The 22,882-nt window shown below is 31.6% G+C and overlaps 1 protein-coding gene across 1 annotated transcript; it reads right to left on the bottom strand.

Moving 5' to 3' along the window:
- Positions 1-92: 92 nt before the first annotated feature.
- On the bottom strand, positions 93-17,900 carry LOC134684568 (excitatory amino acid transporter 3-like). Its single transcript, XM_063543863.1, has 11 exons — positions 17,789-17,900; positions 16,458-16,532; positions 11,604-11,726; positions 10,577-10,658; positions 9,394-9,436; positions 3,681-3,807; positions 3,072-3,198; positions 2,247-2,480; positions 1,051-1,245; positions 651-785; positions 93-291 (listed from the first exon to the last, which is right to left on the bottom strand). The coding sequence occupies exons 1-11, from the start codon at positions 17,898-17,900 to the stop codon at positions 93-95; spliced, it is 1,452 nt and encodes a 483-aa protein (XP_063399933.1).
- Positions 17,901-22,882: the final 4,982 nt, after the last annotated feature.

Below are 22,882 nucleotides of genomic sequence, written 5' to 3'. Positions count from 1 at the left end.
ATAAGTTTACTGCATTTTAAACAAATAATATTACAGTTCATGTGCCGGAATGAATTTAAAGAGTTATGAAAATTGCATATTTCATATACAGATCATAATTTTTCATTAAATAACTCTGGATGATTGTAAGGTTCCAAATCTTTCGATTCATCAACAACAATTTCCTTCTCATAAACAACGTTGTTATCGGAAGATTTCTCCAATGTCGTGAGGGACGACTGACATATTTTATTTGTTACTACTCCACACAACCCTTGTACAAACACATTTGTAGTAGAACGCATTCGGTCCCTGTATAGAAAATAAATATATCATTTTTACAGATTTCTAAGATATGTCAACTATGCATCGATAAATAAATAAAAACATCAGTTTAAGCAAAACGTGTAAATGATATTAGAATGTTACGCTAACGTGTCGTGATAAAATCATGAAAAAATTGCCACTGCATGAATTAAACCATTCATAAGCAGTGGTTGTAAATGTCAGCAATCATTACAGCAATTAAAAAAGGAATAAATACTGGCATATTTCAAACGTTACATATCATTTTGTTAACAGTAAAATTGTACTAGAAATTTCTTTTTAAGGATATAAACATGTATTTTTAACGCAGTTACTGTCGTTGCAGTTATGCAAGAACTACTTACAAGAACCATTCAAAGGCGTATAGTAGAGATACTTCTTCGGCTGGTATTCCTAAAGCTGTCAGTAAAATAATCACCGTCACCAATGAAGCTCCGGCTACTGCTGGTATAGCTAGTGATGAAAACGTTGTAAGGATGCTTTTAAAATTTAAAAAAATATGTCAAACATTACTATGGAATCTGGAACAAAAGATTTTTCACCATATTTCTGAACGTTTAATGAATTCGGAGACTAAGTGTAATGAAAGGGGTTTGGTGGTTACATATAATTGCTAAGAACCAAAAGCAATTTTGGTAAACATGGTTGTTTTATCGATATTACTCCTTTCTTTGAATAAAACAACACTAATATGTATGCGATTTTTGCTTGCTTGAACGTTATAAATCGAGTAAATAAACATACCAAACTAATATAACAGTCGCTACATCAATATCTCGATCTACTATTTGCATAATAAATAGACACGAGACACAAATATACAAACAGGAACCACAGCGACCTATAGCTGCGTTTAAAGGACACACAAAGCGGCTTATTTTACTGTCTACATGATTAGGACCTTCCAACTGTTGTATGGTAGATGGCATAGCCACAGCCCTAAAACAAAAGATAATATATATGTATTTTAGATTTTTAAAAATCAGCTCTAGTAAGAACATCTTTATTTTGATTGACAGATACAGTATTTCATAAAATAAACTCCAGAATTATGAACCTAAAACTATATTCACAAACCCGGACCGTGGACACTTTTGGAAAGTCAAATGGAATACGAAATAGAACGAACGAACAGAATACATAGTTTTTTCGTGGTTCTTCAGTAAAAATTAAATGTGATTACAACGAACTGAAAAGTTTGCTTTTAATTTTATTTATCATGTAAATGTATCTATTCAAAAAAGGAGCCATTACAGGTGCGTAAAGATGATAAGCGTCTCATACTATATTATGCATTCATTACCAGACCTCTTCCCCTTATCCCATTATGTAAATAAATTCATCAAAATGTAACAATCATTAAAAATTACACATCAGACGACTTTACTGGTATCTAAATATCCAAGACCGCTAAAACATGTCGCTAGTGAGATCATACACTGACACATCGGTCATTAACTTTGTAATGGTAAATAAAGGCAATAGTTGTGTATCGCTGATGAATAGTCATAAATCGAATATGCATACCTTATTTACATGTACCTAGTCTATATCAAGTAAAATAAAGTCGGTGACGTAGTCCTAAAGACTTGAACATTCTTATTTTCACAATGTATGAATTATGTGTGTAGATAAAAATAATGCGTGTATCACTCAAAAGGCAAATGTAGTATATTGCTAACCGTAAAGCGAACATTGTCGGTTAAAATGAACAAAATAATTCTAATTATTTTTTTATAAAAATTTTTATTATAATGATGTGATATTTTTCCTTTTTCATGTTAAATGAATTAACTTCTACACGCATTATTTATTCATTGTGAAAATCAGAATATTCAAGTCTTAAGTACTACGTCATCTACCTTATTTTACTAGATAAAGTCCAGGTTCATGTAAATAATGTATGAATAATAGTACAAACTGAGTATATATGCTCTTACGTGCTGGTGGATGCTAGAACAATCATAGCTGGTTGTAACATTGTCCAGAGAAATTTGAATGGATTCCTCCTTATAAAAATAAAGTAAGTGATGGGAAGTGCAACGAATGATATGATTCCTAATCCCGCCATAACAGTTCCAATAAACAATCCAAGTCGATTGAAGTCGTCCTCTAAATTTTTCGTTGATGCTAACGTTTTGGCAATTAGACTTGCGACCCCAAAAGGAGTGGTCCTAAAAAAGGCATTAAAAAGATAATATAAGTGATTAAATGTAATAGAAGTAATACACTGTTGTACCTTTTTCTAGTCATAAAATGTGTCATATGCAGAAAAATAATTTGTTTTCATGAAAATTGTGTGAAGAAAATATTTCAACAGCATCAAAACTGTTTTGTCAAATTGGTTTCATATATAAAATTAATATCCATACACCGTATATTTCATTTTCTGGATTTTATGTTAGTCGTTGTGGAAAGGTATTTTAAGATATTTTCCGGTTTGTTTGAGAGATGTGTTTTGAAAATATTAGATCAACCTTTTGATATTTGGGTTCTCTGTTCACATGAATATCAATGATGTGGTCATTTTTATAAATTTCATGTTTACAAAACTTCGAAAAACTAAGGACTTTCTTTTCCCAGGCATAGATTACCTTAGCTGTATTTGGCACAACTTTTAGGAATTTTGGATCCTCAATGCTCTTTAATTTTGTACTTGTTTGGCTTTATAAATAATTTTATATGGGCGTCACTGATGAGTCTTATGTAGACGACACGCGCGTCTAGCGTACTAAATTAAAAATAAACAAATAAATGTATCTTACCATATTATTTTCCCCAATAACAGTAGAATTACTTCAGTAGCAGAGTAGAAAAAATTTGCAAATTGACGACCCGTTTCTTTTGCTGCCCCTGCAGCGATTCCAAGCATGCAACTGGCGATTAGAATTCCTGCAAAGAGTGTTATTGTCAACCATCTAAACGCTATAAAATGATTGGAAGTTGAACACTTGTTTTTTAGAAATGAATTAAATGTGATATAATACTAGTATTTTTATTTTCAAACGAAATAGTCAAAACATTTGAAATTACTTTTTCGTTCTCAAGTATAAAAGCATCGACTGTTTCCTTGTGGAATCATAAAGATTTTTCATTTTTTTATTATTTTTTAATTGTCTGTTTTAAGTAATCGCTCACCTTTAGAGTACAACTGCAATCCTAAATATACACGATAAAAATTCCCATTTATAGATTTTATACTGTTTTCAATTGAATGCGAAACGACACCGTTTTATTTTCATCAGAGATGAAACGGTATTTGGAAACTTGACTAAGGCCTTGTTTTTGTAAATGTTTATTTTGTCTCCTTCGTGGTATATACTTATTTAACGCTTGCATACATATAATACAAAAAGGCAAACTAACTTGCTGACCTAAAATATTGGTGCTTGATGCTTTTTCTACTTTTTTGCTGATCACAACTGAATGTGCGAGAGTTGTTGTTGTACCATTAATTGTTTCATTATATTGTTGGTTTTCTGTCTGGTATTCTGTTCGAGCCTGTACGGATGTAAAAGTGGTGGACGTACATAGTATATATCAAATCTTTATCAAGATCTTCATTTTTTATCGTTTATAGGTGAATGTAATATTTTCATATAGAGGCTCGCGATTTATTTGCCGTGTTACGTGTTTTATATTAGACTTAGTTTTGTTATAGGACTAATTGTTTTATACTTTTTAAATAGATCCGTTACAAAATCTAGATGCAGTCATCTAAATGGCAATGTTCGCAGATAAATTATGAGCTTTTTTCTAAATTATATGCCATATATCCCAATCCCTTTTTACCGTTTCCGCTAAATAAATTCACAACTTGACTAGACGATTAACCAAAAGTGAAGACAGTTGTTTCTTTTTAAAGACTGTACGATGTCCTCTTAATGTCTGTTTTAGCTAAGGACAATTTTAGCACATGGTAGATCGGGGTTTGTCATTACGTCGTCTAATCTTTTATTTACCAAATGTGACTTATTCCCTATTGTAACTGTTTTGCTGAGTGTGAATTCGCATTACTATAAGACGTGTTACGGTACTTATCTATCCCAAATTCATGTATTTAGTTTAAATGTGTAATGTTATATTTGTAATTCTGATCGGATTTTGTCAAATGTGTTGACGTCTTTTCTACTACATTCATGTGTTATGGTAAAGAAAAAATAATCACCGCCTTCATTCATTAGATTTCATTTTGTTCAACGTAATCTGTACGATGTTTTACGTTTGAAGTTAGATTCTAACAAAACCGGATATATAGTATGCTACCTTAGTTTGCTATTAATAAGTATTGAAATGTGCATGGTTATTAAATGTAATATCAGTATTTAGTTCAAATATGATCTTTAATCAATCCTAATTCTATGTTTTTCATCAAATGTGACGTCTTTTTTCATTTTTGATGTTCTGGTACCTAACAGAAAACCCTGGCCGTTTTTGGCACAACTTTTTTGATCTTTTGGTCCTCGATGCTGTTTTACTTTGTACTTGTTTCAACTTTCAAACTTTTGTATTTTGGCGTCACTGGTAAGTCTAGTGGACAAAATGCACTTCTGGCGTATTGAAATTTTAAACTTGTTGCCTTTTGTTAGCTATTATTCGTGTGTTTCTTGGTTAATTTTGTTCTCCTATTCATTTATATTGTAGTCCTGTAATGTTGTGTTTTCATTTTGATGTAAAATTTTAATTTTAAGGGCTATAAAAGAAGGAGGTTTGTCATACCACTAAACTAGGTTCAACCCACCATTTTTTTCCTTTAAAAATGTCCTGTACCAAGTCAGGAATATGGCCATTGTTATATTATCACTGGGGTAAAGCTGATGACCGTAACTGCATTCACGGTCATCCCAAGATGTCGGACGAAAAATTAGGTCAGTTTTTTTATTGTCTGTTAAGTTGTTTCTACACCATTTTCTTTACAAAGCATACATTGGTACGATGTAAATTTATGAAAGATGCACACGGAAGTCACAAATCTCTACCGAGAAACGTGTATAGAACGGGAAATTGGCTTTGAAAAATTCGCTAAGATGACCGTAAATCATCTTTAAAATATGTTCAAGATGACCGTAACATATAATAAGGATGACCGTGATTGGTAAAATGATGACCGTAATTTCGAAAGGATGACCGTAATTTATAAATGATGACCGTACCTTTCATAGTATAACCGTCATTTCTAAGAAATATCCGTATTTGTATTACCTTTTTTTGTATCAAATAATTAATCGTGTTGGTGTAAGACGTATTTATAAGACAACATTAGTTTAAACAATATTTATTCAGATAATTCATCATGATACGATATTATACAAAGGAAATAATGTTCAGGATTCAGAAACAAGCAATTTGCTTTTACAAATCTGTCTCCTTTACAAAAATGATACACTTATTGAACAATACATAAATATAAATACTGGCATGCTCTATAATAAATATATGAATATGAAAAAGGTGAAAGAAATGAAGAAAAAATTGAATGAGAAAAAAAAATAAAAAAAAAATAAACATGAAATGTTGTAATGTATACAGTGTGAAATGCTTTGGTTCCAATTGAGTGATGAAGCATTAACATCAAGGGTTAAAACGTTTACTTTAATAATATATGTCTGCACCAAACTAAACAAAAGACTATTTTGCTCATCTGAGAGTACCGTTGATCCAAAAAGCAAAGTTTTTGTGTTAACTTGGACAGGAAGAACTGAAACAGAATCCAATAGTTCTTGTCTTAGTATATATAGGACAAGATAACAGGAAGTGAGAATTTGTTTCTACATCACCACAACGACAATTTGGAGAGGCTACTAAGTTACGAAGGAAAAGGTGAGAATTCAATGAGCTTGGATCCACTCTTAAGCGAGCATGAAAAATTTGACCAAAACGATGGGATCTTACTATTTTGTGTACTAATTTGTTTTTTGAATAATGATAAAGATTCACATTTTCTTATGTTTAAGTTAAGAGTGTTCCATAGTTTTGTTGTTGCAGGGATGAAATATTCAGAATATAAACGGGTCCGTGTGTTGACTTGTGAAATATTAGTTCTCTGTCTTGTATTATGATCATGCCTACTGCCTACTGAATCAGGCAATAAGTCTCTTAAATACTCTGGAGTTTTATTATTCAAAATTTTGTGATAATGAGTTAGTCTGTGATTGCGTCGTCTTTCAGATAATTTTTCCCATCGAGTTTCAACATATAAATTGTTTATACTGGTAAGTTTAGTACTCCCGTGACGATACGCGTCAAGCTGAATACTTTCAAGTTTAGCAATCAAATTCTGATTTTGAGAGTCCCAAACGACATCGGCATATTCAAGAATTGGGCGAACAAATGATATGTAAATTTTTTCAAGTCAAAATCTATCAAGAACATTTTTCATTTTTCTCATTATATTTATTATTTTGTAAGATTTAGAAACTATATATATTCAATATGGTCGTTCAATGATCCGTTGTTAGAAAAAAAGACACCCAGATGTTTGTGTTTACTTACTGTTTGTAGCTCTTGGGTGTTCATATTTAATGGAGGATGAAAGGGTCTATTTATTTGTTTTGAAATTATCATACTTTCAGTTTTTTGGGCATTAAAATTAACAAGCCATTTTTTTTTACCAATATTATGACAAATCTTATCTAGATCGTCATTAAAATTTTAGCTGTTTCTGTTGGATTGTCAACCATAATATATAATGAAGTGTCATCTGCGATTAGCTTAATTTGAGCTTGAATGTCTTCTACAATATCGTTTATAAATATAAAAAGAGGAGAGAGCCTAGAATGGACCCTTGTGGGACGCCTGCATTTACAGGTAACCATTCGGAACTTGAATTTTTTAACCGTTAATAACCACCCGCTGGACTCTATTTGTAAGATAATTTTCAAACCACCTAAGTAAAGAACCCGGTATGCCCGCTTGTCAGTGAAGTTTGAATAGCAGTCCCTTATGCCAGACTCGATCAAACGCTTTACTTATATCACAGAATACTACCCTTATTTCTTTACCGCTATCTAAAGCCTTCCCAAAATCATTCGAAATGTTAATTAATTGATAACCTGCTGAACGCCCCCCCCCCCCCCCCCCCCCCCCCCTGTAAAGCCCGACTGATTTTCGTTAAAATATTATTGCGCATAAAGTGATTGTAAACATGTTTATACACATCGTTCCATGCACTTTGATATTACACTCAACAAGGAAATAGGTCTATAGTTTTTAACGTCATTCGGTTTACTATTTTTTTATAAACTGGGGTAACATTTGCTCTTTTCCATTGATCTGGAAAAGTAGACGTACTTAACCTTGTTAACGATAAGTTAAATAGTTTACATAGTGGACACGTTAAAACAGAAGATTCTTCTTTTAAGATCTTTTAACAATTTGGGACTTATGAGGTCTGGGCCAGAAGCTTTTGCGGGATTAACAATTTTTAATATATCTTCAACTTCAGTAACAGTAAGTTCTATATATATAAGATCATATAACTAATGTCATCACTAATATTATGAAGTTCACACAGCACTTGGATCATCAATATTTGACTGGTAAGAAAAAAATCGATTAAATTCATTTGCCTTTTCGATTTCCTCAAATATTAAGTTGTTATTAACCATTAATGGGGGTACACTTGCGTCGATTGTTTTTAATCCGGATATTTGTTTAACCGTTTTCCACCAGTTAGTAGTGGACGGGTTACTGTTCATGATTTTTTTTGATTAAATTGTTGTTATAATCATCCTTCGATTTTCTTATTAAACAAGGAACTTCGTTTCGTATTTTCTTAAATTTTGACCACGCCGATGGGTTATTATATTTTTTAGCCTTTCTGTGGTTTCTATTTTTTTTTCCTTATCTTTTTTTAACATCATTTGTTAGCCATGGAGGCTCATTTTTGCGAACAGTTATTATTTTATTTGGAATACATTTTTCAGCAGCTTCTACGATAGTTTTTGTTATTTCGGTTGTAAATTGTTCAACATTATTTAAGTTAATTACGGAATTCCAATTTTTTCAGATAAAATGTTACGATATCTGTCATAGTCTCCTCGATCATATAGCCAAATTTTCCGCTTAAAAGTAATTTGACGACATTTTGGAAAGTTCAAAAGACTGATTATAGGACAGTGAAAACGTATTTGGTCTAATAAAGGTGGTCCGACTCCACAGTAATTTATTATGCGAGCATCATTTGTTATAAAAAGGTCTAACAATGATGACGACGATTCAGTAAAATGAGTAGGTTCATCTATCGTTTGAGTAAGACTAAATTGACTTAACAAAGGTGTAATTTTTTAAGACAACATTATCCTAAAGGTAGACAAAAATAAGACGTGCTTCAAATACATGGTTCGTCATATGTAGCATCCAACTACAAACCAAATAGTTAAAAAGAACTAACCGAGCCCCTATTGCGACAAACTCAACAAAAAACAATGCATACAAATATGGATAGTTCTTTCAATTGACGGTCATCCTTTTAAATTTAGTCATTCTTTATAAATTACGGTCATCCTTAACAATTTACGGTCATCTTTTAACCAATTACGGTCAGCCTTGTTATGAATCGCTAATCCTGTTACGGTCATCTCGATTTCGATTTACGGTCATCCTCGCGAATTTTTCAAATACAAATTCCCGTTTTATACACGTTCCTCGGTAGAGATTTGTGACTTCCGTGTGAATCTTTTATATATTTACATACATTACATTTTATATCAAAGTATGCTTTGTAAAGAAAATGATGCAGAGACACCTTAACAGACAATAAAAATACTGACCTAATTTTTCATCCGACATCTTGGGATGACCGTGAATGCAGTTACGGTCATCAGCTTTACCCCAGTGATTATAGTTCGTTTCTGTGTTTGTTACATTTTAACACTGTGTCGTTTGTTTTCTCTTATTTTTAAGTGTGGGTTCACATTACCGTAAGACGTGTCACATGGATTTATGAGTTTTGAACAGCGGTATACTACGGTTGCCTTTATTTATATTGTGTTAGAAGGTTGACGTCTAAATGACGCACTCCCAACGTGATTTTTTTTAATTTCAAAATATATTTTTATCACAATCAGCTTAATTTTCATATTTTACCTTCTGGAAAGTTGCAGATATCAAATTGTCAGGAAATAAGTTTCTACAAAATAAAGAGGCAATTTTTATTCGAACTATATTTATTTATTATTATTAATTAAAAAGAAGGTATGGTATGATTACTAATGAGGAAACTCTACACAAGACTAAATTGACACAGAAATTAACAACTATAAGTCACAAAACTGCTGTCAACAATGAGCAAAGGCCATACCACATAGGCAGCTAAAAGGCCCAGAAATGATAAATGTAAAACAATTCAAACGAGAAAATCAACGGCCTAATTTATGTACAAAATATTATTTAAAAAATTAGTATGTAACACAGCAAAACACGACAACTTCTTTATTACAGGTTTCTGACTTGGTACATGCATATTATGTGGCGTGTTATACATGTTAGCAGGCATCAAACCCTTTCCCCTAACCTGGGACAGTGGTGTAAAAGTACAACATTAGAACGAACTTTACAATCAGTTGAAAAAGGCTTAACTCATCAGATGGATACAAATATAAATACATCTAACAAAAACACACAGTAGCCGTGGACGGGTACTTGTACATCCCAACAACAACAAGACACAGAGTACAGATCAAAAAGTACTCGCAGTTACTGACAGCTAGTTCAAAGACAATAACAACTAATGAAACATCATGCATCTATTACTAAATGTATATTTAATTTGTAATATTCATATATCTGTGCAGTTAACGAAAGACTGTTCAAATGTGATAGACGAATAATTATTGTTTGTAGTTCGTTCATGCACCACAAAATGAGTTTGAATTCAAGTGGTTGCAAATGAAAATGCAAAATGTGTTAATGCAATTTGAAAAAAGTTCGAAGATAAGTTAGATTAAACATATTCATTAATAGTGGATAGGTTCACTTGGTGATACTTGTGACTTTGGTAGAGACAAGCCATATTTACTTACCTGCTATGCTATGAAGTTAAGATATTGACTAAGTATTATTACTAGTTGTAATATCAGTAAAACAACAGATATCACTGATGGGGCAGGTGACCTTCCAAGAGCACCACGGTCCATTCCCTGTTTCTGGTTGGCTCTTTTTGCTCTATGTTTTTGAGGGGTTTTTTTATTAATTTTTTGTTTCCTTTTGGACACAGCCTTGTCCGGCTTAGGTTTTGTAATCGCTCCTCTGTGCATTTCCAATCATTTACCTTAGAAGATCTGCAAATATATCTTCTGTTTGGATGTTTGTTCTCCTACTTCCCTCGATTGATTTTGTTGAGGATATTTCACCTATAAATGGTTTTTGAAAAATGTAAAATGAATACAATTTTAATCGTAAAATAAAAGAAAAGGTTTTTTTAATGATAAAATTATTCATGCTAGCATTTACATAATAAAAAAATGTTATCTATATTAAATCTATAAAGTGTAAATTGAACATGGAGAAAACGGCAAAAATATGTGAAACTTGTAACATTAAATAAGCATATTTTTGGAATTTTTGACCTGAAATTTGTACAAATTAAACGTATTTTCCTGCATTTTCGTACAATAGCATTTTTCGGATTCGGACTATTACGTCATACGAACTTCACAAAAGGAAATATAAAAAACGTCCATTGTGCATGCGTTTGGAATGTAGTATTTTTTGTGTAAGAAGTAGTAAGTTGGAAGGAGTAATAATAAAAAATGGAAGATTTGGTAAACAAATATGTACTTGCTATTTTCTTATTTCGAAATGACTTGATATTCAAAATGTGCATTACAAGGGGTTATAAAAAATCTCCAAAGTATGAATAATTGGATAGTCCAGGCTGAACACCTGATTTTTTTAAATGTCCAGCTATTATGTTACAGTTTAAAGAAATGACGTTTTAACACTATTTTCTGAATAGTGCACACGGAATAGTCGCTTATTATTCCCATTACACTGCTCTTAGCATATATTTTTTTAGATTTTCAAAATGCGCGTTTGCTGTGCTTTGTTGTTCGAAAAAAATCATTAAAATTATGTTATAAACTAAATGTCCAGTGTGTTCGTTACGCTTACGATTTAATGGGAGAAATGCCGTCGTCGTAAATGATTTTATTAGTTTGAAGACGTTACGTTTGTGGATTCAGCTCTATGAACGCCGTCAATTGTACTCCTGCTCATTATCCCGTTTCCAACTCTTTTTCTTTCTTATACAAACGAATACTTATTGGTATTGAAGACTTAAAACAATAAATAAATACCTGGTTTAATCGTTAAACATACCAACACTCCAACTAGGCATGGAACAAAATTTGATATCATGATGAACGTCAAACTTACAATACTTATTTTACCATTCGATTTTGGATCCAACGATGCCGTTCCTACAAAAATATTAAACAGATATATTCCGTCTTTGAAACATGTTTTATTTTCTTTTTTCATTCATTATTAAATTGTTCTTGATAATGTTTAACCAATTCATGCTGACAGCAATCAATCAATTAATCAATGAACCAATCAATCATATATAACATTCTAATTTTAGTGATTCGGAATTTTTATACATGAGGTAATAAATATTTTATGTAGAAATAATGTTTATTTATTTAAACGTACAAATGACATTTATCCACCTAAACTCATGATTACTAAAACAAAACACTTACAATGACCGATACCACTACTTTAACTTGAATATTCAAAATCCTCGTTAACTTCATACAAAAACTATGGGAAATGAAAACTTTTCCTTTCATTTTGTTGTTTTCATTGATATCGATGTTCCGTATGCTTCTTCGAGTACTTTGCTTAGATTTTTATACGACCGCAAATTTTGAAAAAATTTTCGTCGTATATTGCTATCACGTTGGCGTCGTCGTCGTCGTCGTCGTCGTCGTCGTCGTCGTCGTCGTCCGAATACTTTTAGTTTTCGCACTCTAACTTTAGAAAAAGTGAATAGAAATCTATGAAATTTTAACACAAGGTTTATGACCATAAAAGGAAGGCTGGTATTGATTTTGGGAGTTTTGGTCCCAACATTTTAGGAATTAGGGGCCAAAAAGGGCCCAAATAAGCAATTTCTTGGTTTTCGCCCTATAACTTTAGTTTAAGTTAATAGAAATCTATGAAATTTTGACACAAGGTTTATGACCACAAAAGAAAGGTTGGGATTGATTTTGGGAGTTTTGGTTTCAACAGTTTAGGAATTAGGGGCCAAAAAAGGGCCCAAATAAGCATTATTCTTGGTTTTCGCACAATAACTTTAGTTAAAGTAAATAGAAATCAATGAAATTTAAACACAATGTTTATGGCCACAAAAGGAAGGTTGGTATTGATTTTGGGAGTTTTGGTCCCAACAGTTTAGGAATTAGGGGCCAAAAAGGGACCCAAATAAGCATTTTTCTTGGTTTTCGTACCATAGCGTTAGTATAAGTAAATAGAAATCTATGAAATTTAAACACAAGGTTTATGACTATAAAAGGAAGGTTGGTATTGATTTTTGAAGTTTTGGTCCCAACAGTTAAGGAAAAAGGGGCCCAAAGGGTCCAAAATTAAACTTTGTTTGATTTCATCAAAATTGAATAATTGGGGTTCTTTAATATGCTGAATCTAACTGTGTATGTAGATTCTTAATTTTTGGTCCCGTTTTCAAATTGGTCTATATTAAGGTCCAAAGGGTCCAAAATTAAACTTAGTTTGATTTTAACAAAAATTGAAACCTTGGGGTTCTTTGATATGCTGAATCTAAAAATGTACTTAGATTTTTGATTATTGGCCCAGTTTTCAAGTTGGCCCAAATCGAGGTCCAAAATTAAACATTGTTTGATTTCATCAAAAATTGAATAATTGGGGTTCTTTGATATGCCAAATCTAACTGTGTATGTAGATTCTTAATTTTTGGTCCAGTTTTAAAATTGGTCTAAATAAAAGTGCAAAGGGTCCAAAATTGAACTAAGTTTGATTTTAACAAAAATTAAATTCTTGTGCCTCTTTGATATGCTGAATCTAAACATGTACTTAGATTTTTGATTATGGGCCCAGTTTTCAAGTTGGTCCAAATCAGGATCTAAAATTATTATATTAAGTATTGTGCAATAGCAAGTCTTTTCAATTGCACAGTATTGTGCAATGGCAAGAAATATCTAATTTCATAATATTGTGAAATAGCAAATTTTTTTTAATTAAGAGTTATCTTTCTTTGTCCAGTATAGTAAGCAAGAAATATCTGCAAGAATTTTTTTTAATTGGAGTTATCTTTCTTTGTCCAGAATCAACTTAAATCTTTGTTATATACAATATACAATGTATATTCACTTTTTACTACCAACTGATAAATTTAAATAATCTTTACCATTTAGTGATAACAAGCAGTTTTTTTACATCTTAATATCTTATGATGTATTTAAATGAGTAGTAATTGTTGCAAACTCCATTAGAATATTTTAATTGAAATTAGTTTTGGAATAAGGGAAAGGGGGATGTGAATAAAAAATTGGGTTCAATTTTTCTCATTTGAAATTTCATAAATAAAAAGAAAATTACTTCAAACATTTTTTTGAGCGGATTAATATTCAACAGCATAGTGAATTGCTCTAAGAGAAAACAAAAAATTTAAGTTCATTTGAATACATTCATTCTGTGTCAGAAACCTATGCTGTGTCAACTATTTAATCACAATCCAAATTTAGAGCGGAATCCAGCTTGAATGTTGTGTCCATACTTGCCCCAACCGTTCAGGGTTCAACCTCTGCGGTCGTATAAAGCTACGCCCTGCGGAGCATCTGGTTCAATGTGACATGGTCTCGGATTTATGTTTGTATTACAGTGAAATCGAATATATCAATCAGACTTGGGGTAATTGTAATTTCAATGGTTAATCAGCTGTAATTGATTACAATTTTTCAAGTAATCAGTGTAATCATTAATCAGCCAAAACTCTGATTACATGTAATTTAATTTAATCAATTCCTTTTCAAAATACCCTGTAATCATGATTACTTTTTGATTACATTCTGATTACAATGAAAAAAATCTAAAATTGTGTTTTTGGTCATTAAATGAACCTCTTTGTTATTCATATTTGATAAATTTTTAACATGCTAAAATGGTTTGGTTTACTTTAAGCATGTCTACTTCAGTGAAAAATAAACTGTTACAGTATTGAAAAGTGTTCACTAGCCTAAGTAGAGACATATAATATAATTATATACCTTTTATCATAGTAAAAGATATTGTACATACATGTATATTCATCATTTTATAATGATCTTTATATTAATATTTGATTATAACTGTTATATATATATTCAAGTTTTCTTTTGTTAATTTTTGTTATTTTTGTCAACTTTGAATTGACAGGTAGGAGACTAATTAAGGTTTTTTTTTTTTTGCAATTACCAATTGAGTATAGCTGTAGGGAAATATATATGAGAAAAGATAAATCAGACATGAAAATTTTTCTAATTAGCACAAACTAAATTAAAAAATGTATTCGGACTGGACATGTAAAATGCAATGATTTTTAATACTTACACATTGTTTACAATTTGATTAAACATTTCTATTAAAATTTAACATAGTTTTAACTAGTACCTTTATTTCATAAATATTTAAACTTCCATAAACTGCAACTTGGAATACATATAAATTATGAAAGAGGTCAGAAGGCAAAAAAAACTCTTGATTATGATATTTCTTTATTAAATTTAATTCAAAATAATTCAAGGATCATTGGTGATAAAGTGTAATGTACATATGTAGTGAAATTTGATGTTTATTCAAATAGATGAAGTTTAATTTGAAGTTATCATTTTATAATTGAACAAAATAAAATACTTTCTCAAAAATGCTTTAGTTATATTGAACGTTTATCCATACACATCATTCAAAATGTTTTGTTTTTAAATTCATTGTAATCAGATGTAATCATGATTACTTTGCCAATGTAATTATTAATTTAATCAAATACTTTCAGAAATGATGTAATCATTAATTTAATTTAATCGTACAAATGAAAAAGTAATTGTAATTTAATCAATTACATTGAAAGTAATCGGACCCATCTCTGATGTCAATTCAATTATTGATTATATATCGAATATCACATTTATCATATAGAGTTTATCTGTATGACTTTAATGACATTTGGTATTTTTGCATCCCGCTATTTACGATGATAATTTGTTTTATGAAAACTAGTTGGAAAGTTGTCTTTTTGATCTGGTGTTGCCTCGAAAAACTTATTGTAAATGTGTATGTTACGTAATAGATACACTTTTGTTACTCAATCTCTGCGTCTAGTATTTTGGGAAACAAATATGAGTATTACATCAATGCGTTAATTATTATATACTAAACAATAAAATTGAGAATGGAAATGGGGAATGTGTCAAAGAGACAACAACCCGACCATAGAAAAAACAACAGCAGAAGGTCGCTAACAGGTCTTCAATGTAGCGAGAAATTCCCGCAGCCGGAGGCGTTCTTCGGCTGGCCCCTAAACAAATATATGCTAGTTCAGTGATAATGAACGCCATACTAATTTCCAAATTGTACACACAAAAAACAATCATTTAAAAAATACAAGAATAAAAAAGGCCAGAGGCTCCTGACTTGGGACAGGCGCCAACAAGCGGCGGGGTTAAACACGTTTATGAGATCCCAACCCTCCCCCTATACATCTAGCCAATGTAGAAAAGTAAATGCCTAACAATGTTTGTTTTAATATTTTTAACCTAGCAGACCTACATAGGTATTTATCGGACCACAGATGAATTATCACGTTGTGATTGGTTAAACGCCGTCACGTGGTGACCCCCTATGAGACCGTATGGGGTTAGTAAGTTTCATATGGGGTTCATGACGCGTTAATGGCGACGTCATCTATTAATGTTGTTGTGTTTCATTGTTTATTTCTCAACAAAACGCCGCAGAAAAAGTCCAACGTCCGATAAATTCGTTATACGGTTAACTACCGACCCCCTACGGATCCATAGAGGGTGAATAAAATTCATAGGGGACTCGGCCTCCGGCCTCACCCCCTATGGATTTTACTAACCCTCTATGGATCCGTATGGGGTCAGTAGCGAACCATATAACTTATAATGTCTTACCTGATATTACTGAACATGCCACTAAAGGTACAATCATCATTTTTAATAAGTTCAGATACATTTCTCCAAGGATTCCTAAAAAGATAATACACCAAGTTTTCAGCATGTTATTGTTGTCATTTACTTAATTATATATTGATTGCAATATTTACATCTTTATTATTATAATTGTTATCATTTTGGTATCAAAAGGAAAATATTAAACGAATATAAAAATATTAAGTGAACGACTGTGGAATGTACAATACATTTGGCTCAGATAATTTTGTGAACAAGAAAACACATGTTGATATTCATCTTCTACGTTTTCGTATTGTATCACTTTAAAATTATAGCATGTTTTGGTTACATTTGTGTCTATGGAGATATTGAAAAAGAACTAATAGGTTTGTCCATACATAGGAGTGCTGTCAGTTAAAACAGACAAAATTGTATTTATAACCATGTTTTTGTTTCAATCTTTAAACGCCTATACTTTGATATTCAATAACTTGTACATGCAGTTTTCATTATTTAAGAAGTAGGTAAAATATTAATGAAAGGATGATAATATCTGATTATTACATTGCATTTTTCATATCGCATGTATTATCAGCCCTAGGTTCAATATCAGCCCAAGAGCCGCATGGCTCGAGGGCTGATAATACATCATACGATATGAAAAATGACATGTTATGATCTTTTTATCATATGCTTCAACGATGGAGAAAAATCACAGATTCATATATTGATCCTTTTACGTGGTTCCCAAATAGAAGTTTAAAGAGTGAAAAGTTCGCGGACGTCGGATCCCAAACTTAGTACATTCGATATGAAATCTTTCTATCATATGCCTCAGCAGAAAAGAAAAAACATTTAGATTTTGACGAAACAACAAAAAAATAATTGAAAAATATGCATAATGAACACTGTTAGGAAAAGTCAACTTTTTTTAAAGTAACTTTCTAATGAATTATGTGTGAAACTTTTAAAAAAGATATTTGATTAATAATTTGATAGTTGTTGTTTTTTTTGTTTTTTTTTAAATTATTTAACAAAATGTACTTTCTAGTATCCAAATAACTGTTTTGTACACTACTTTGTAATGTTTTTCAGTGAAAACGTAGCATTGAGGTGTATTTTCCTGAGTTTGCCGAGTTTCACCGGAATGCCATGCGATAACGTTACGGAAAGGCATGTGATAACACTCGAAGCATGTGATAAACTTTTCATATCAGCCCGCTAAGCACCAATTCGAAAAATATGGAATTTACTTTAATTTAATGCTATTATCATACAGTAAAAATCATATGTTATTTAGTCGAAGTATATGATAACAAAAATTGTCTTACCTATCCACATTAGTGCAGACTCTGACGGAGAAAAATGTCGAACTCCTATACCGATCCCGAAGCCTATAACTGCACCAATAAATGTTAATATCACCAGTAAATTTGAAACCATTATTTGTTTGCATTTTATATTCCTTTTCTCGTCCGACATTTTCCCCTGACAATCACTGATGCTTTAATATAGAACCAGTTTCTATTCTTCAAAGTTGTGTGTTAAACACGTTGACAAAATGAGATATTATATACACTTGTGTGAGAAACATATCATCGTTACCGGGAAGACACTTTTGTTTGTTGATTTTAATGTTAATAGTTTACGCTGTGAAGATTGAAATGTTTTATCATCTAATTGTTTGTAGTTTATTACAAAAACATATATAATTGTCCTGATAATTTGTTTGATATGTATAAAAGGAAACGTTAAGAAACGTCAATGAATCAGCAAATCAACGAAACAAATAGCTAAAAGATATATTTGGAGGAAATTAAACATTCTTAAGTAAAACAAAGGTGTCTTTAAAAATATATCCAGCTTTTTATCGTCAATTATTTTTTACAAGTGAGCAAACGTGTACAGTGTTCTAGTATACCATACATTTACAATCATTACAAATTTCTATAATGAAAAACATATTCAAAAATATATTGGACTTAACAAAAAATAGGTAATGTGCTACGATTGTCAATGAGACAACTGCATGATAAAAGAGACAACTACATGATGAAAGAGACAACTACATGGTGAAAGAGTTAACTACATGATGAAAGAATATGATCTTAAAAAACAAGACAAACATTGACTGGGCTATATTTCAGCTTCTTTTGTGATTCAACTTTTGCATAAGTTTTTCAACTAAAAAAAAGGGGAACGTGTGCATTGCCAACATTTTCATCTCGACAGGATGTAGGACCATCAGTGTTCTTCAGTTTTACGGTGCAATTTGAGTTTTTATTAATCAAAACTTTAAAAACAAAAATGGCCATTCATGCTGAAGAATACATATACATGGAAAAAAGTATTGCAATACCAAATTGAAATTAAAATTAACAAAACACTCTTTATTTTTTTGTGACATAATTTGTTGAACTAGAACTAGTTACACATTCTTTAAATATCACCTGAGTTTAATCAATAAATACCGACTCGATAAGTTCTTATCTGCACATGATGCTACTGCACTCGTAAACCATAAAACAGATGTTTTTATCTTCATTGTTTTCAACACTTTAAATAACCAAGTTTATAAGTTACGTGATTGACACCTTGCAATTGGTCATCCACAACTCATAACTGCAACAAGATGACACAGATAGTCAGCATGAGAAAAGCAGGTATGTCGCTGTGACAATTGCACGTATTGTTGGTCATCACCATTCCACTATAAGTCGTTTTGAGAACAAAAACCAGGCAACAAACGATGTTAACATCTGTTAGGGAAAATCAAGCATGGTAAGATCCATTGTCCCAATGGAATTCTGTTTAACTTCTTTGGCCCGATCATCAGCCGAATTTGAATCAAATCGAGCATAGAAGGGCGTAAAGTGCACGACAGGAAACTCAAGTTCAAACACGTCATAAAATAAACAATACCCTTCGTCGGGAATAGTTGCTGCTACCTTAGCATCAAATTAGTCGCCTTAAGGCAGGAATCGGGAGACGTTAAGATGCGGTTATCCGTTTGAATGGAGGCTGCGCACAAAGTACTAATTCTTTGGAGTATAACTATCAACCATGATATGAACAATCATCTAAAGATTAATTTTGAAATGTCTGACATTGTAAAGTTCGATTACAGTAAAAGTTGAAAAATGATATTTTTTTTTTGTACAAAAAACACTTCATTTTGTTATAAAAAGTTAGATAAAATATTATATTTTTTCATACATTTTATATTCGTTTTAATGCCAATGTTATCATTAACTACGTTTCAATATCATTTTACAAATATTTTATCATATTCCATCCAAAATAAGAGGCTGATTTTCCAAGTTTTAAAAAACCAAGGTGTTTAGTAGTTTGTTGATTGCGCGTTCAAACACCTGAACGATATATTCTAGAATAGTTCTAAGTTCATTACATTGTTGTTGAATTGGTTACTGTTGCTCTCAATTGTGTTAATGATATATATTTTCTAGTTCTAGTTCAGACAATCCTGGCCAGACATATATATACTAGTAGGTATGGTAATTCTGTTAAAATTTTACTTACGATTTTATGCAACCAACAAAATCAATTCATTGTATATATACAAAAAGAAGATGTGGTATTATTTCCAATGAGACAACTGTCTACCATAGACCAAAGTGACATAGAAGTTAACAACTATAGGACAACATACGGTTTTCAAAAATGAGCACAACTCATACCGCATAGTTAGCTTTAAAACGTCCCGAAATAACAAATGTTAAACAAATCAAACGAGAAAACTAACGGCATGTTTCCTGTAAAACAACAATGAACGAAATACAAATATGATATACAACCACTGAATTTTAGACTCCTGACTTGGGACAGTCACATACAGAATGTGACGTACTTTAACATGTTAGCGGTTGCCCAGCCCATCTCCTTAATCTGGGACAGCGGTGCAACATTACAACATATAAACAGAGTATATAAAACACAGAAAGGGTGTGGCAGGGTATTTATAGTATGCATCCCTACAACAAAACAGACACAAAGCCAGAAGCCTCTAGTTTATTTATATCTTTTGGAGTTTAATATGATGTCCAGTTTTACTTAAGTAGTACACATTTTGTTTAGGTGCCGCCTCCAATTGCTGAATTTTCATACTGTCTTAAATGCCCATTGAAGGTTTTCAGCTGGGTTTTTTATAACTCTTTGGTAAGGTTGTTGTCTCTTTGACACATTCCCTATTTCCTTTTACAGTTGTATTAAATACGATTTGAACAAGTTCAAAGCCAAAAACAATTAATAAAAAAAATGTTTGTAAGAATTAAGTATCAATCATTCCACATCAAACATACAATGGGTTTAGGATAAAGACGTAAATGACATTCAGAGAGAAAAAAATGTGTGCAATGACAAGACACGGGTATAGATAGATTGTTAAACCGTGAATGTACATATGTACATGTATATGTTTATAACGATAATATTAGTTTGGTTTTGATTTACTGAGTATTGTTTATAATTCAAAGGGAAAATATCAGAAATGAAATCGTTATAAAATGTTACACTGGTTCAAGTTCTCCTACATAATTAGAAGACAAGTACTAAACTAAAGACAATAGGTGAAAAGTTACAATCATTTTTGAGTGTTACCCGTATCAAACAATTAGACAACTGGATATAGGAGGATGTGGTGTGAGTGCCAATGAGACAACTCTCCATCCAAATAACAATTAAAAAAGTAAACCATTATAGGTCAATGTACGGCCTTTAACATGATTCTTAAATGTCTCAATGAAATACGTACCATTTCAGATGCTCCATGTTGTCAGGATGATTTAATATAAGTCATCCGAACAAGAAAAGCTGCATATTGAAAGTTTTGATACGAACTTTTATTATCAGAAAAAAATTATTTAAATAAGTACATTGATAAACAAGTAAGGTGACATTACATTTTACAAAAACACACATTTGTATAGAGCACATGACTTCAATGTTGTACAGATTTTAAAAGGCAACAGTAGTTTACCAAATTCAAGTATTAGAAATTGTTTTATTTTCGATAACGATTGAAAATAACGGGTTAAGGCGATTAATAATATTTGCTCCCTTGTATGACACTTCTACCTGTTTATACATTTGGGACTTTACTGGAAATAATGCTGGTAATAACTTGCCGCTATAAATATGTCTCATAGGATTTAGGAGAGCGAATGGATTTGAAAATCGACCAGTATTTTCTGTAATATCTCCAATATGCACATCAAAATAAAGATTTAAAATTCCGCGGAAATAGAGCCTTGGCTCCTTACAGATAAACGACGATTTGAGCTCACCAAATGCATAAGAATATAAATGAATATATATGTCTGGATTGTTGCAGCTTTCTACAAGGAAATCAATTTGGTTTTGATCAATTTGTTTCTGAAACAAAGTAAAAAGAAATAAAAACATTTTACACGAATATGGATTATGAAGTCCGCTCATTGATGTTAATTCACTTTCACAAACTAAGTAGTATAAGGGGGATTTGAAGTGAATGTCTATATCAAATAAAATGTTTCTAGCCATATTCTTCCTCTGATAATTTATCATTATTTCACACGAGGGCCAACGGAGGGATAATAATCCAAATGAACCCCCATACGGACAGTATTCGTTACCACGAAGAATTAAATTTACTTCCGTGTACAGTTTATTATAAATGTCAAAACTAATCATGTGCATTGTTCTCTCATATACATCTATAGGTTTGCAGCGAAATTCTACACTTGCACCTCTTTCGATGAGGAATTTGAAGAGTTTTGGGTGTTGGAAAACAATTGTACCAGCAAGCGGCGTTAATCCATGAAAATCTCTACATTCAAGAGTCTCATTACTGACACGGAGTATGCTTTCAACAATCATCTGATCCCCAACTCTAGTTGCATAGTTTAGAATACTTTCACATGTTAATTCAGTTAACAATGTATGATACTTTCTATTTGCAAATACAGAGAAATGGAAATTCCATTTACTAAATGTAACATCCTGGTACAAATCTGTATATGCCAGTCTTTGTTGAAAAGACTTGCAGTTTACACATAAATCATGAATTCCATTATCGAGAAGATAATTGAAAATCCTGTATGCCCTTACAAAAGCGGCAAAGCGTAGCAAAATAGTGCCTTTAGTAGAATTACTTGTTAAGAATATGAAAGATTCTAAGTCATTATGCATGACCGCCAACTGAATTGCAGTGTTGCCACTTGCAGTGATTTGTTTTAATGTGTCCTTTTCTTTCTCAGCAATAACTTTTAATGCTTGCAGATTTCCTTTTATAATCACAATATGTAGTAAAGTAATATCATCTTCAGTAAGGAAGCCAGAATCGTTGTCTTGATAAACATAATTTACAAACGTTTTTAATCTATTCATGTTTGTTAGACTATAGAAGTCGAGCGAACTTTCTTCCAGAA

This window comes from Mytilus trossulus, chromosome 9 (genome assembly GCF_036588685.1).
Source record: "Mytilus trossulus isolate FHL-02 chromosome 9, PNRI_Mtr1.1.1.hap1, whole genome shotgun sequence".
Lineage (NCBI taxonomy): Eukaryota > Metazoa > Mollusca > Bivalvia > Mytilida > Mytilidae > Mytilus > Mytilus trossulus.
This window is presented reverse-complemented; position numbering and strand designations above follow the sequence as displayed.